This window comes from Danio rerio, chromosome 18 (assembly GCF_049306965.1).
Source record: "Danio rerio strain Tuebingen ecotype United States chromosome 18, GRCz12tu, whole genome shotgun sequence".
Lineage (NCBI taxonomy): Eukaryota > Metazoa > Chordata > Actinopteri > Cypriniformes > Danionidae > Danio > Danio rerio.
In genome coordinates this window covers 4,503,879-4,520,000 of record NC_133193.1, presented here as the reverse complement: position 1 = coordinate 4,520,000, position 16,122 = coordinate 4,503,879, and the positions used below count along the sequence as shown (strand labels likewise).

Below are 16,122 nucleotides of genomic sequence, written 5' to 3'. Positions count from 1 at the left end.
AAAGAAATACTATAGAAGTCAATGCTTACAACATTTTTTAAAATTTCTTCTGTTGTGTTCAAAAAAAGAAGCTCAAATGGGCTTATGACAAGAGAAGGATGAATAAATGACACAATTATCGACAGTTTTAAATTCTCTAAATACTTTTTTCAGGCACTTTTGTTGCTGTTCTGTCTAGAAGATGGGTATGTGTGTGTGTGTGTGTGTTTGTAGTTTTGTAGGAGGTTCTTGGTTTTACAGATTGACTCGAGGCGTTCAAATTCCTGAGTTCTGCCTTGTGTGTATCTGATCTAACCAGGCGTTCTGCCTATACCAGTAAACACAATCACTGTCTGAATGCTACTGTTTACAAGGTATATCAATGTATCAATGTTACATCCTACTGCCTTTTCATAAAGTAACTTAAAGACACAATATGTGACTTTTATATCTTTAAAGTGTACAAAAACTACTAGAACAGTATTGTATAATTTGCTGACTTGTGTACTTGTGTAATGGATGTCCTTCTGCGTTGGTTGTTGGTTGGTGCTAATAAGAAAAAATCCACACAGTAATTTAATTGAACTGGAATTTATTTCTCGTATCACTACACCTCTGTATACAAAAAGCAAATGCAGCCGACATCAGACCAATAAATCTTCACAACTGATTAAATCTTCACAACTGATTTCTGCAGAACTCCTGTACGATAATAAAGACTACAACTCTCATGATTCCACACTCAGTCATGCTATCATCAAAATATTCGTTTGTTTGTTGCCAATATGCGCCCTCTAGTGGCTAAAATAACATACTGTGCCTTTAAGTTATATAAATGCATAGTTTTATTTTTAAACAAGTAGCAGTAATAACAATGCTTGCAGAAGAAGAAATCGTTAAGGTCATTTTCAAGATATAATGGTCAAATTAGAATGTAACGCTCAAGTTGTAATTGCAATCACTGCTGTATTGATTGTGTCATTTAACTGCTGTTGAATCTGTCCGGACTGACAGGGTTTCTGAGGACATGGCTGGCTGGGTGGGTTTTTATTTCCCCCCAGCTCTAGACAGACATTCAGACCTGTTGGGTCTCAGAGTAAGAACCGTCATTAGACGTCCACGGCTCCTCAGGCTGAGATGCTGCTCTGTAATTAGTTGTTCTGAGGTTTGCTGTAATTATTGACTTGAACTGGTATCTTTCCCCACTTCCTTTTCCTCTGGAGGTCTCCTCTTCCGTCTCCATTCTCTTTGTTTCCTTGTATATCCATGGATATATTCAGAATGTGGTCATTTGGAAGATTTAGATGTTACATGTTCATACTAGACTCTGTAAAGCAATATATTGTACTTAAAAATACCACATTTATTATGTTTTCACACAGCTCTGTCTTTTAAAAATGTTCAGATTGTTTTGTTAAAAAAAAACAAAAAAAAACATGTTTGTTAATTCTTTACAATAAAGATTAATTTGTTAACATTAACAACAATAATGTTAGCTGATATTTATTTCTGTTAAATAACTCATTAAAACCAAACAGTGTAACGTTGTTTCATTTAACGGAGCTATTAACCAATACAGATCACCTGCATTTTTAATTAAAACTAATGTAATAACTTCTATAGCAAATTAATATGTTTTTCACTGATGTTAGTTAATGCATTAACTAACGTTTACTAATAAGAACTTTTTATAACTATTAACTTCATTGGTTTTACTTATATCTTGTACTTTTCTTTGTTTGAAACATTTGTTTACTCTGACCATGTACACACAATGAAGCTGTACACCACATAACCGATGATGTTTGTGTGTAGGGGCTGGACAACCACATAACTAATGATGATTGGTCCGTGTTTGTGTATAGGGGCAGAAAAACCACATAAATGATGATCATTGGTGCGTGTTGTGTATAGGGGCAGGACAACCACATAACTGTTGATGATTGGTGTGTGTTTGTGTGTAGGAGCAGGACAACCACTTAAATGATGATGATTGGCGTGTGTTTGTGTATAGGGACAGGACAACCACATAAATGATGATGATTGGCGTGTGTTTGTGTGTAGGGGCAGGACAACCACATAATTGATGATGATTGGTGCATGTTTGTGTGTAGGGGTGGGACAACCACATAACTGAAGATGATTGGTGCACGTTGTGTGTAGGCGCAGGACAACCACATAACTGATGATAATTGGTGCATGTGTGTGTAGGGGCAGGACAACCACATAACTGAAGATGATTGGTGCACGTTTGTGTGTAGGGGCAGGACAACCACATAACTGATGATGATTGGTGTGTGTTTGTGTGTAGGGGCAGGACAACCACATGACGGATGATGATTGGCGCGTGTTTGTGTGTAGGGGCATGACAACCACCTAAATGATGATGATTGGTGTGTGTTTGTGTGTAGGGGCATGACAACCTTATAACCGATGATGATTGGCGCGTGTTTGTGTGTAGGGACAAGACAACCACCTAAATGATGATGATTGATTCACGTTGTGTGTAGGGGCAGGACAACCACATAACTGATGATGATTGGTGTGTGTTTGTGTGTAGGGACAGGACAACCACATAAATGATGATGGTTGGTGTGTGTTTGTGTGTAGGGGCAGGACAACCACATATCTGATGATGATGATGATGAGTGCGTTAGAAGTATATAGAGTTATTTTTGTTATTATTCCTGTAGCGTTTTTGTATTACTTTTCAATATTGTAAAAAAATAAATATCTTAACATGAAGTTTTGATTATATCCCTAGTTCACATGCTAACTGAATACCATTTGACCTACTATAAATGGAGAGGTGTAGTAAAGTATAATTAATATATTAATAAATGCATGTTAAATTCTGGTTATATGGATGTTCTGGAAAAATAATGAGCTGTGTATCGAACCTAAGCTTGCTAGTTTTCCATATCTCATACACAATATATCTCAAAATTATTGTTATCGCAATAATAGTAAGTGCAATATATGTATAGCAGACGTATGATTAATTACATTTATGAATTGGTTGTTTATCTAAATTTGACAAATCAGATGCAGTCGTGCTATCTTAAACCCCGCCCCCAGCTGTTGCTGTTCTGCTATTGGCTGTTTTTTCCTTGGAAGTTGCATAACTGCATTTCTCTGAGCTGAAATACAGTAAATTTTAAATAAAATTACAAATTAAAATATAAAATTACAAATTAAAAGCTGTTTTCTACATGAAAATATTGTGAAATGCAATTTATGATTGTAATAAAATACAGAATTTATTATTCCGGCCTTCAGTGCCGCGTGATCATTCTGAAATCATTCCAATACACTAATAACTCTTAAAGTTTTTTTGACACATACAGTGTTTATTTTAGGAATATTAATAAGTGACTTTCTTCCATATGAAATAAAAATATTTATGTCATCAATAAAAACACAGTGTATGCCATGTTTATCTTCTTTACAGTCATGACCCTCAGGCCAAGTGGCCTCTGACCCTTGCTAGTGTGTTTCCTATGTAGGTTAGTCGTGGCAGAGTTTAGCATCTGGAGTTCACATGCTGCACTGTCTGAATGCATCACTCTTCCCACACACACACACACACACACACACACACACACACACAAGGAGTTTGTTAACCCTTTGACACCTTACGCCTTTTTCTTTTAGCACTCTGCTGTTGCGGATGTTACCTTAATGTCCTGTGCGAAGTGTAGAAACAGACACTTCATGTCATAGTAAGCAGTAAAACCTCCTGCGCATGCATAGCTGAAGGTGCAAAAAAGGGGGAAAATTAAAATTACGTAGACTATCTCTACTCTCTAATGACCTGAAATACTTCTATTATTCTCATTTGTAATTCGCTTTAGATAAAAGTGTCTGCTTAACAGTGATGAGAATAATGGTATTATTAATAAATGGTGTTACTAATGAAATAACTTCTTTTTTGGTAACGAGTAATCAAATTTCCACCATTACTGCGAATAATGTGCCATTATATGATTTATATATAAATAGCAATTAAACACACTTTTTTTATCGGCCTCCATCAACCAGCTGTGGTGTGTGTGAGTGTGATGCATAACTGATGATGATTGGCATGTGTGTAGGGGTGGGACAACCACATAACTGTTATAATTACAAATCTAAAAGTTTTTAATAAACAAACAAGCAACATTTGACAATGACAACATTTGTATATATTTGTATATGTCATCAGTTCTTTACTAAACTAACTAGAAATGTAATTCTTATTTTATCACTATTAAAAAGCAAAGAATTAATGTGAAAAATTAAGTCCTAACAAGATATGAATTTTGAAGTAGTTTCTTATTATATATGCATATTTAACCATTCTAGAGTAGGTTTAAAATTTAAATGCTTATTTGTATTTTTTGTTATAATATATATAATATAAACTTAAATAGATGCATTGCTTTATGGTATTAAAAAATGATAAAGTATGGTAGAACTCGATTGGAATGAAGCTTGTTTACTATAAATTGTAGCTATTTATTTAACAATCACTCTCTCTAAATTAGTGTTTAGTCAGACAATCGTGTGTGTGTGTGTGTGTGTGTGTGTGTGTGTGTGTGTGTGTGTGTGTGTGTGTGTGTGTGTGTGTGTGTGTGTGTAAGAGGACTTTAATGCAGCAGTACAAGATGATTTTGTCGACTTAAATTTGAACAACGTGTTTTAGTGGCAGAAAGAGGAAGGGTGTGTGGTAACACCGTCTTTTTCACAGATGTGTGTGGTTTCGTCTCTGTCTGTCACTGTGCATTTGTGCGTGTGATCTGATGTGTATTTCCATTTATAGATGCCTTCTCTGTAGATATCGACCGGCTATATGCATCACTTGTTCCTCTAATAAACACATTTACTGTTAGGCCTGTGCAATATGACGATGCCGACAAAATAAAGTCTGTTGTTTCATTTTATACTCTATTATTTATTTACTTACATTGTTTTTAGCAATGCACTCAAATGATGTTTGCTGCTTGTTCAATTTACTTATTTGAAATGAGCTTGAAACAACACAATTCTTATTTTTTTTTGACAACTCAATTGTTTTTTGTTTAATCCACTTAATTTTCTAAAAACTAATAATTCGCCCACTGAAGCTAAGCAGGGCTGCGCCCGGTCAGTACCTGGATGGGAGACCACATGGGAAAACTAGGTTGCTGCCGGAAGTGGTGTTAGTGAGGCCAGCAGGGGGCGCCCAACCTGCAATCTGTGTGGGTCCTAATGCCCCAGTATAGTGACAGGGACACTTCCCAATTCCAATTGGCTTCATCACTCTGTCTCCTCTCCACCTATCAGCTGGTGTGTGGTGTGTGATCTTGCGCAAAATGGCTGCGGTCGCGTCATCCAGGTGGATGCTGCACACTGGTGGTGGATGAGGAGATTCCTCCCATTGTGTAAAGAGCTTTGAGTGCCCAGAAAAGCGCTATATAAATGTAAAGAATTATTATTATTATTATTAATAAGTTGACTTAGTTCTTTCATGTTGTCCCAACACAAATCCATTGTGTGGAGCCCAGTGTTTTTTACAGTATAACTTTTCATCATTTATGTGAGCGCATTATTACACTCAGTTATTCTAATGCAGACAGAAATATGAATAACAACAATGTGAGAAAGTTGCATTGTTGAAAATACAATGTTTTTTTAAAACATTTTTTGTGATCATTTTCTCAAGCTTAAACAAAACATTTTGTACAATCAAGGTTGTAATCCCCCCCCCTTTTTTTTTTTGAACCTTGCCGCCAAAATGAATTAGCAAACAATTGAACTTAAAATACAATTACAGCCGGAATAGATAAAAATTAAGCAAAATGGAAAATATTAATAATAATAATAAATAAATAAAAAGAATAAAATTATAAAAAATAAATAAATTAAATAAAAAATTTACTTTACAGTATTGTATACATTTACAATTATACTATATTATATGTGAAAATAATTGAAATAAATATTTACCTACAGTACATGATAATATAAATCAATAATCTGTTACATAAAGTGGTCTTCTACATAAAACCAAACCATATTGGTGGTCACAATTAAACCTGTTTGCACAGATTTCTCAGTTAAAGGAGATAGTCTTCTTTTTTTTAAAACATGTGATCATAGGTTGCCATGTTTCATACTTTTTTTGGACAGATCCCGCAAACGAATGATAATTTCCAAGAAATTTCGTGTCTCTCCCCTCCCGTCCTCAAATATGTCACAAAGCCTTCTCCAATGCATCACCCCTGCTCTTCAAATATGTCACGGCCCTGCTCCCCTATTGTATCGTAGTTAGAAATTCCAGTATGGTGACAGCATTAGACTTAAATGCTCACTGTAAAAATGTCATTGTATTTTGGCGGTAAAAATAAGTTGCATTATACTGTGAGCATCCCAGTACCAATCTGGCAGAACGTGCATTGAATTTTTAGGTCACGAAGGCAGGTTCACCCCAGGAGAAATGTGATGGTGACTTTATAACAGGAGTATATAATATCACACTAACTTTATCCCATAGAGGAGGAGGATTTTTATTTCTCGTGGCTTTTCTTGAGCACACACTCCTCTCATTCTGCTCCCTGTGCTTTGAAGTGCATTTAAACACCACCATTAATCAGTATCATCACTGTATTAAATGCTACTGAGCATGTAGTGTGATTATAGAAATATGCAGGTGGCAGATGATGCACATGCATAATGGCTTTTAAATGTTTAATAAACATACCAGCGCATTTTAGAAAGTGCGTAAATGACTTTAATCGTCTTCTAACAACTCTTCTCATTACTGAAGTTTGCATGCACTTTAGGGATGAGCGATAATTGCAAACAGAATCTATTTTTAAAGACGTAAAACAAGGCTTCATGACTTTACACTTTCTCTCTCTTTTGCTCTGACGGCTTAAGAGGCTTAGGCCATTAAGACATTTCCGCTGTTTTTTCCCATGAATTTCTTGGGAGGGAGTGTGTCTGTGACTTTTTTTTTTTAACACTGGAACAGCGATAGAAATGTTTGACTACCCTAGCAAGTGCACTTGAACTAGGGAGCTGATTAAGACATGCCCTAATTCATCTTGTGTGAATGCATAATGTTTATCTGAAAACACAAGAGCAGGACTGGCATTGATGCACACTAATAGGAGTCATTAGATGGATAGTTCACGCAAAAATGTTAACGCATGTTAAATTTACTCATCCTGAAGTCATCGGTGATTGCTGTTTTCTTCATGAATAAAGATTTTTAGCTGGAATGTGGTCTTCGGTGTTTCATTTAATCCAAGTTAACAGCTTTCAGAACTTTGAAAGTAAAACAAACACACTCAGGTGAAATAAAATCAATACCCTCGACTCCTGATGATACATTCAATTCAATTCAATTCAGCTTTATTTGTATAGCGCTTTTACAATGTAGATTGTGTCAAAGCAGCTTCACATAAATGGTCGTAGTAACTGGAACAGTGTGGTTCAGTTTTTAGTGTTTAAGTTCAGTTCAGTTTAGCTCAGTTCAGTGTGGTTTAAAGTCATTACTGAGAGTCCAAACACTGAAGAGCAAATTCATCGATGCGTAGCTCTACCGATCCTGAACCATGCATGCCAGAGGCGACAGCGTGTAGTAGACCAGTGTAGTGATAATAAATGTGATTTGATTTTGATTCTGTCATATGGTGAGGGTCTAAAAAATACATTTGCAATGTAATTTTTTATACATGCAAATGTGTCTCCCCTACTCTGAATCATGGATCAGTCCAGCAGCCAAATCAGCTCAAGATTTAGTTTTAAAAACAAAATGATTATTTTTAGTTGTGAATTAATTTTAAGAAAACAAATCAGTTAAAATGTGTAGATTACATTAAGATGCAAATGAGGAGTGATAAAATACATTAAGCTAAAAATAAAAGTAAAAATAAATGCATAAAAATACAAAGGGTGCTGAAATTGCTTGGGTGCCCAAATCGATAAATCCACCCCTGCACCCATTAGCTACTAATATATTCCTCTGAGTTACTTTCCAAGTGACAGTTTTTATACCTTTATTTCTGAGAGTGTATATGGAGGAAACCTGGCCTGTGGACCCTCGGAAGGTGAAAAGTGATGAGCAAGCATGTGTGACATACCACACGAAACCTCTTCCCCCATAAACCATGGCTCTATGTAAGCATCTGGGCCTGTTTTGATAGGACGGCGGGTTCGGGACACAGAGGGGTCCTGCAGTTTGGTTTTCCTGCGTATTTGGAAGTATTTCAGCGGGCAGGGGGAGGTGCGGAAATTCCTGTCTTGCGTAAAAGCAATGTCGCCGAGTCCACATACTCGCACACTAATCTCATAAACACAAACCGGCCCCCATAGGATACAACAGACCCCACTGCGACTTTGAACACATGTGCAACGAGTTTAAGTGATTTTTAAATTGAAATCAAAGGCTGCAGTGGAGGGATGGGATTATGGGAAGAGGAATCAAAGGGAAGAAAAGCGAAGCAAAACAGTAACCTGATGGTTTTGCGTCATCTTGACTCATCTGTAATGCACAAGGACAGCAGAAGTGAAGGGAGATGGATGCATTGCTCAAACCGTCCACTGTCTGGATGTTTTCTGCCCTCTAGTTTGAAAACCAAAACAGTGAAGAATGTTAAAAAACTGCATGTCTCACAGCCTGATGATCAGTTCTTAGCATTTATGAGTAAGACAGTTTGAAAATGAATAATTCTGGGTAATTGGTGCTGCCGTTGTTGCTAGAAGGTATACAGCTGTGATCTAAAGTTAATGAGAAATATTTATAATATTTATTAAATTACACATTAATCATATTTTATTAGCTAGATGGCATACAGCTGAGGATACGCACGTCAATATAGCAAAATCTAATAAAATCGTAATTTATTGGATTATGCTATATTGACGTGAGGATCCGCGGCTGTATCCCATCTAGACTTCACCCTCTCCTGCATTGCAGTGAAGTCTAGATGGGATACAGCTGAGGAAATTCGCATCAATATAGCAAAATGCTTATCACACTGTACAACAAATAATATATTTACAATACTGTGAGGTTTGGGTTTAGGGTTGGGGTAGGGCTAGACACTAATAAAATACGATTATTGCGTAATTTAATAAATAATATTAACACTTCTCGTTAATTTTCCGATCACGGCTGCATCCCATCTAGCTACAACCACAGGAAAGATTCGAGCTTCTGGATTTACGTCATGTTTATAAAAAAATTTCTGCCGAAATACATAAAGGTAAGCAACTGTTTATCTGGGAGAGGAATAGAGAAATATTCTAGTAACATAAACAGTGTGTATCTTACGTAATTGAAGCACACCATACTGATTTATTGAAAAATAAATATTATTGCCATCTTCGTAGACATCCACGTGTAGTTTACAAACCTTAAATGTTATGTTTTGTTTGTAGTTATGTGTATTTGAATGTTTGAATCCTAAATGAAATGTAATGTTTATTTTCTATGTCATAATCTGGGCCTTAATCACAACAGCATAAAGAATAGCAAACATAGTAGTGTTTCAGGATGAAATAATTTATTTATTATCGTTGAATATTCAGTTTTATTTCATGCAAATGAATGCAATCACCATTTGCTGTTGACTTTAAATATACAGGCTGATTGTTATTCTTGTGTTGTTCTGTTGCCTGAAAGTTATTGTCTGCTTTTCCTTAATTGCAGGACTTACAGCCAGAAGAAGGCCACTCTGGAGAGAGATTACGCACAGGTGAGAATACGCTTTCCGTCTTTCCTGATGATTATGATTATGATGATGATATCAGAGGGTTTGAGTGTGTTTTGTTGATTACAGCTCTGTTGCGTTGATTAATGTCACACTGAAGCCATTGCAGATGTTCACTACTCTTATGCTCTTACAGCCCAAAACCATTGTCTATTACTATGGGACCACTGGAAATCTGTGGCTTCAGTAGGTTATTCAATAGGAGTAGTTCACCCAAAAATGAAAAGTCCATCATCATTTACTGATCCTATTCTTGTTTCAAACATTTTAAAGAAGAACTTTTAAAGAAAGCTTGAAACCTGTAACCATTGACTTTCATAGTATTTGTCTGTCCTATTATGGAAGTCAGTGGTTGCAAGTTTTCAGCTTTCTTCAAAGGGTCTTCTTTTGTGTTCGACAGAAGAAAGATACTTGAGTTGAAACAAGTCAAGGGTCAGTAAGTGACAGAGGTTTTATTTTTGTGCGCTAATGAGACAGTTTTTTTTTTAGAGAATTTGTCAACAGATTTGAGCTAATCACTGTGAACCTGGTTGAGTTGAGCACAAATCCTGCCAGAAGTCTTGTCCAAACTTCTGTCGCTGTTTGAATGTTGGAAAATCGCACCGGTTTGGTTCCAACTAAAGCTTAGCAGTTCATGAAGTATGATTTTTTTATTTATTATTATTATTTTTAAATGCTTCTTTTTGGTACTAATTACACGTTTTATAATGTGCTTTTTGGTTGTGGTGAATCCTTCTGTTTTGTCAACCTCTTTCCTGAATTGATTGCTGGTTCTTTAAGCAGGTGTATGTCTATGAAAAGGCCATTTGCATAAGAACGTGAAACAGGTTTATTTTTCTACCTATGAAAGCAGGCTGATTGAATGAAGGTGTTTAAATGTTTCAAATCCTATTTACACATGCGTTTAAAGTTATCCACTTATTAAATATTACTAATAAAATTCTAATATCAGATGTAACTTTGCTATATATCCAGGTCTGATGGGCTTCTGTCTTGTAGTTTACATTAGGAAATGGGTTGTGGTGTTTTTTCTCAATTGTTATATTGCTTCATCATGCACTTCAGTTTGTCCTCCAGACTGCGTTATGTTAATTTTATATAACATAAAATGATCATTTTTTATTTATTGTGAGAAGCTGACTGTATGTTCACACGGAAATCGGTGAGAGCGTCAAAGTAGCCGGAAGTCATTCATTTTGAATGGGAGCCAGCGACAATAAGCGATGAGGAGCATCGCATGTTCGCCGGTGTGGGCGTCGAGGAGAGTTCAAGTCAACTTTATGGTTATGAGCCTATGATGTGGTTCGGAGGCAAGCAATCAGAATGTAGAAGCCCACTGCTTGAGAGGAGTCACAGATTTGTAAACTTTGGTTCCGACCACAGTTGTTCGCAAGGGTTTGATTATTGCGGTTGCTGGATTTCCAATTATTTGCAGTGTTTTCTTACAGGAACGTGCATTTAAAAAGTTTCTGGCGAGTTACTGATGTGCGTTAATGTTATATATATATATTTTTTTTTTACTTTAAAAAGCGGGAATCTCATGTACAGTACAAAACAGCTGCCTCAGGATATTTCAGACATATGCACACATTGGATAATTAAGTGCAGCAAAGCCACAACAAAAGCAATTTGATTTCCCATTGTTAAATGAATTTGATAAAAGTATGGAACATTTTCACGCTAGAAAGCATGTTTATGCAGGAATGTAACTGATATGATATGCTGCAACGGCCCCTTTAAATACGAGATTAACGTAGCAAATTTTGACACTCTCTTTGCCGGAGCTGAAGGCGTTGTCGCAAGGGCGGCCAGAGCGACCTTAGACGCTCTTGTCTCTCACCACCTTCGGTATGAACTTAGGCACCGTTTACACTAATGCGTTTTCGTTTTAAAACGCATACGTTTTTCTTTGGTTACGCCATCCGTCCACACTACACAAGAGTTCTCGAGCACTGAAAACGGAGCATTTTGAAAACGCTGGAGAGGCCGTTTTCATTCTGAAACGCTGCTGCTCCGTCTTAGTGTGGATGAGGAAAAATGGAGACATCTGAAAATGGAGGCGGGGCTGTTAAGATTCACTACCTGATTGGGGCTTTTGTGTCATCGCGTATCCTTCCCTTATTGGTCAAGCCTCTATCACTTGACTATAACACATGGCTTCAACGCTACCGGAAGACAGTACTGTAAACAACAACATGGGTGTAGAAATGGGAGCGTTGTTTGCACTATTGTCTGTTTTAGGCACCATTGTGCAGTTATTTATTTGTTACGTTTAGTAACAACTCGACCTCGTCGTCTGTCCACAAAAATACCTCTCTTGCTTTCTTTGCCATCGCGTTTAATGTTCAACCGGCGTTTGTTGACCAACAATAACCATCTTCCATCTTCATCCTCCTGCTAATGTAGAGGTTGGACTGAAGCAGCTGATGTTCATTTACACTGAGGAAAGGCAGAGGGTTGCTGGAGAACTACTGAGAGATTTCAGCTGCTGTCTGGACTTTCACTGCTCTTCTACACCTTCCTTTCTTTATGTGTTCAGTACTTTCTTCCTGCATCTTTTCATTTTATTACACAGAACTTCATTTGTATTGATTTTTTTTTTTTTTTTTTTGCATATATATATTTCTTTGGTTGTTACTAACATCCGGTAAAATTTTTAAAGTCAACAGCACCTTTAGAAATTTGTTTTCTGAGAAAAAATGGTGATGTGTTTAATATTTATTTCCACCACTTTATGTAATTTTAAACTATTAATTGATTTAATTTATACAAAAACACTGTATTATACTGTATATCAGGATATGAGATGATTTATTTAGTCATATGAGATTTTTGTCATATTTTCCAACCTTACGTATGATCATTATTACCAGGTCATTCATATTTCACAAGTGCACTTTTTGCATTTATCATTCATTTCGACATCAGACATGAGTCTGCTGCATTTTATCACCAAGATAATCTTTTTTTTATTGCGCCGGCAATATCTCAGTGCTTGTCAAGAAGATATGTACTGTGGTTTCTTCTGGCAGTGTTTAAACTGAGCTGCACTTGAAGCTGAAGCTTTTCCAGACACTCTCACAGGTTAACACAATGTTCTTTTTAGCCAACCGAAATGTGTCTGGTCTTAGTACACCTCTGCATCTCCTACTGTTTGAAGTTTATCTGTGCAGTGTTAAATAGGGGTGTTAAACTGCCAAGAACGTAGGGCTGCTCGATTTTGGGAAAAATCATAATCACGATTATTTTGGTCTTAATTGTAATCACGATTATTCCAAACGATTACTGTTGAAGTCAAAATTATTAGCACTCCTAAGAATTGTTTTTAAATAAATATTTCCCAAATGATGTTTAACAAAGTAAGGAATTTTAACAGTATTTCCTCTAATATTTTTTTCTTCTGGAGAAAGGCTTCTTTGTTTTGTTTTGGCTAGAATAAAAGCAGATTTTAATATTTTAAAACCTCTTTTAAGGTCAATATTATTAGCCCCTTTAGGCAATCTATATTTTTGATTGTCTGCAGAAGAAACTACTGTTATATAATGACTTGCCTAATTACCTTAATTAAGCCTTTGAATTTGAATGTTTGTATTTAAAAAAAATATCTACTAAAATATTATGAGCTGTCATCATAGCAAATATAAAATTAATCAGTTATTAGAAATGAATGATTAAAACTATTATGTTCAGAAATCTTCTTTCCATTAAACAGAAATTGGGGGAAAAGGTTGCTAATATTCAGGAGGGCTAATAATTCTGCATATAAATAAACTGCATATATTATTTTCCTCCTTGCAAAGGAAAGAGAAATAAATACAATAGAATAAAAATATGAAACAAACTGTGCTTTTAGCATCTTCACCGTAAGAAAAACACTTTAGCTACAAAAGTCTTCAGTCAAGAGCAGAGAGGGATTTTCTCGTTGTTTTATTAATCATGATAAAACAGGCGGCAGCTATGCTCTGTCACTTTAATGGTTTCTCTTTCACGTGTCTTTTGATCCTCCTCAACTCGTTTGTTTATTACACAATGAGGGTTAATATGAATAATCACTAATCACCGTGTTTTGACACCTATTTGAACATTAAAGCGTTCGCGTTAATGACTTTAGATGTGTGTGCTCTCTACTCGTCACAATGTGCGAATGAGACCAAGTGCAGACTGCATGCTTCTGACTGTCTGCGCGCCGCACATACACAAGCATGCGGTCTTTCGCGCTTTTAAGACCAACAAGTGAGGACAACTGGAAAGGGGGCCGTAAATAATGGAATAATCGTTTATCTCGATTAATGGTTTTTTTATAATCGTTAGAAGCCAAAATCGAAATCGAATTTTCGATTAATTGCACAGCCCTACAAGAACGCGCACACAATAGATGTCTGTACCTACAAATGTCAGCTATATATATATATATATATATATATATATATATATATATATGTGTGTATGTATGTATGTATGTGTGTATATATATATATATATATATATATATATATATATATATATATATATATATATATATATATAAATTACAATTCTCTCCTCCTTTTTTTTTTTTGCTTATGTAAAAATGTTTCAATATGTGATTTAAAAGCCACAATGTGATCTGAGTTGTGTGTGTTGTGGTCTTTTGCATGACTAATATTATCATGTGTTAAAAAAAATGAATGTTGACTTTTGTCAGCACGCAAACGTTACATCAAACCGGCAGAATGAATGCACTGATCCTGAGATTATATCCCGCAGATTATTAACCCATTGGATTAGGAGCTCACATTCTGTGCACGTCATGCAAACAGCCTCAAGAAAACTGCATTTGAGACTATTTAGTGCACTTAATAAGACAGTATTATGGTGCACAAGATTAGACAGCTGTATCAACCTGTAAAGATTTCGCTATGGGGTTTATGCTGCTGTAGACGTATTTGCATGGATGTTAGCTTTCAAATAGAAAGAGGAAAATAATCAAATGAGATGCTCGTGTTGCATTTAAGTGTTTAATTTACTGGATCATCTTACAATCATTATAATGCCATAAACGCAAACGGCACATGGTCTTAATGAAGAAGCGCACGCACACACACAGCAGATGCATGACACATGGACGCTCAGATGAGGGTTTGGGCCAAACAGTTTGCTGGATTTAGGTTATAATTAAGTTGGATCACTTGAAGAGTTTTCTTTTAGTGTGAAACTGCTTTGTTATCTTCTAGAAGCTGATCAGCTGTTTGTGTGCATTAGTGATTAGGTTGACTTGAACTTTGACCCCAGGCATTCAGAACGGTTTGCTTAACCTCCCTTGTGTGTGACCCGAGTCTTTCATAATTGACTTTCATAACTGAGCTTCTCCATAAAATTGTCAGATCGTTGTAATCTTTACGCAGGCCGGCTTTTGTGGGGTTGTTAATATTTAACTTGTGCTGTTTGCACTAATTGTGTTTGCCATACTGGGCGACGCAGTGGCACAGTGGGTAGCACGTTCGCCTCACAGCAAGAAGGTCGCTGGGTCGCTAGTTCAATCCTCGGCTCAGTTGGCGTTTCTGTGTGGAGTTTGCATGTTCTCCCTGCGTTCGCGTGGGTTTCCTCCGGGTGCTCCGGTTTCCCCCACAGTCCAAAGACATGCGGTACAGGTGAATTGGGTAGGCTAAATTATCAGTAGTGTATGAGTGTGTGTGTTTCCCAGAGATGGGCTGCAGCTGGAAGGGCACCCGCTGCGTAAAAACTTGCTGAGTTTTAGTTTTTTAAAAACTAAGTTGGCGGTTCATTCCACTGTGGCGACCCCGGATTAATAAAGGGACTAAGCCGACAAGAAAATGAATGAATGAATTTTTGCCATAATCTATTGTGGGTTGATGACACTTTTTTTTAAGTGCATCTTAAATTGTGCTTTAAGTTGCATTATATGCAAAAAAAAAACAATAAATAAAATAAATAAATAAATGGTGTAAATACAGTTATAAATACAGAACTATTAGCCCTCCTGTATATTTTCCCCCAATTTCTCTTTAATGGAAATCATTTTTTTATTTCAGCATATTTCTAAACATCATAGTTTTGTTTGAATGTTTTAAATGAGATCGCCCCTTGAGATGAACAGTCTCGTTTTCGAGGGGGTCCCTAAAAAGTACATAAATCAGAATAGAGTACAACAGATTGCAACAAGCATACAGCTAAACAAAGCAAACAACAAGCAGTAAACTTCACCTGAACCACTTCCCACAGTCTAAAGCAGTGGTCCTCAAACTGTGGTACATGTACCACTAGTGGTACGCGGGCTTCCTTCTGGTGGTACGCGGAGGAATCAAATGTCATATCTATATCCTATATATATTTTAAAATGTATCAAATTATTTATATATAAATATGACGACATATAGCCAAGATTTCTGAGGTCCAGGCGACA

General features: G+C 36.3%; 1 protein-coding gene and 1 long non-coding RNA gene across 8 annotated transcripts in view; one reads left to right on the top strand and one right to left on the bottom strand.

Moving 5' to 3' along the window:
- Positions 1-16,122, top strand: part of fchsd2 (FCH and double SH3 domains 2) — a 186,517-nt gene that overhangs the window by 39,310 nt on the left and 131,085 nt on the right. For all 7 annotated transcript variants that reach the window (XR_012394170.1, XR_012394169.1, XR_012394167.1 and 4 more), the window contains exon 3: positions 9,659-9,704. Coding sequence is in view for 2 of the 7 variants with exons in the window: in XM_073930164.1 (XP_073786265.1) it covers positions 9,659-9,704 (46 nt within the window). In the remaining 5 variants the exon portion in view is untranslated. The remainder of the gene's footprint in view (positions 1-9,658; positions 9,705-16,122) is intronic.
- LOC141378793 (uncharacterized) overlaps positions 1-16,122 on the bottom strand; it is a 359,890-nt gene that overhangs the window by 295,009 nt on the left and 48,759 nt on the right. The gene's annotated exons all lie outside the window — the stretch shown is intronic.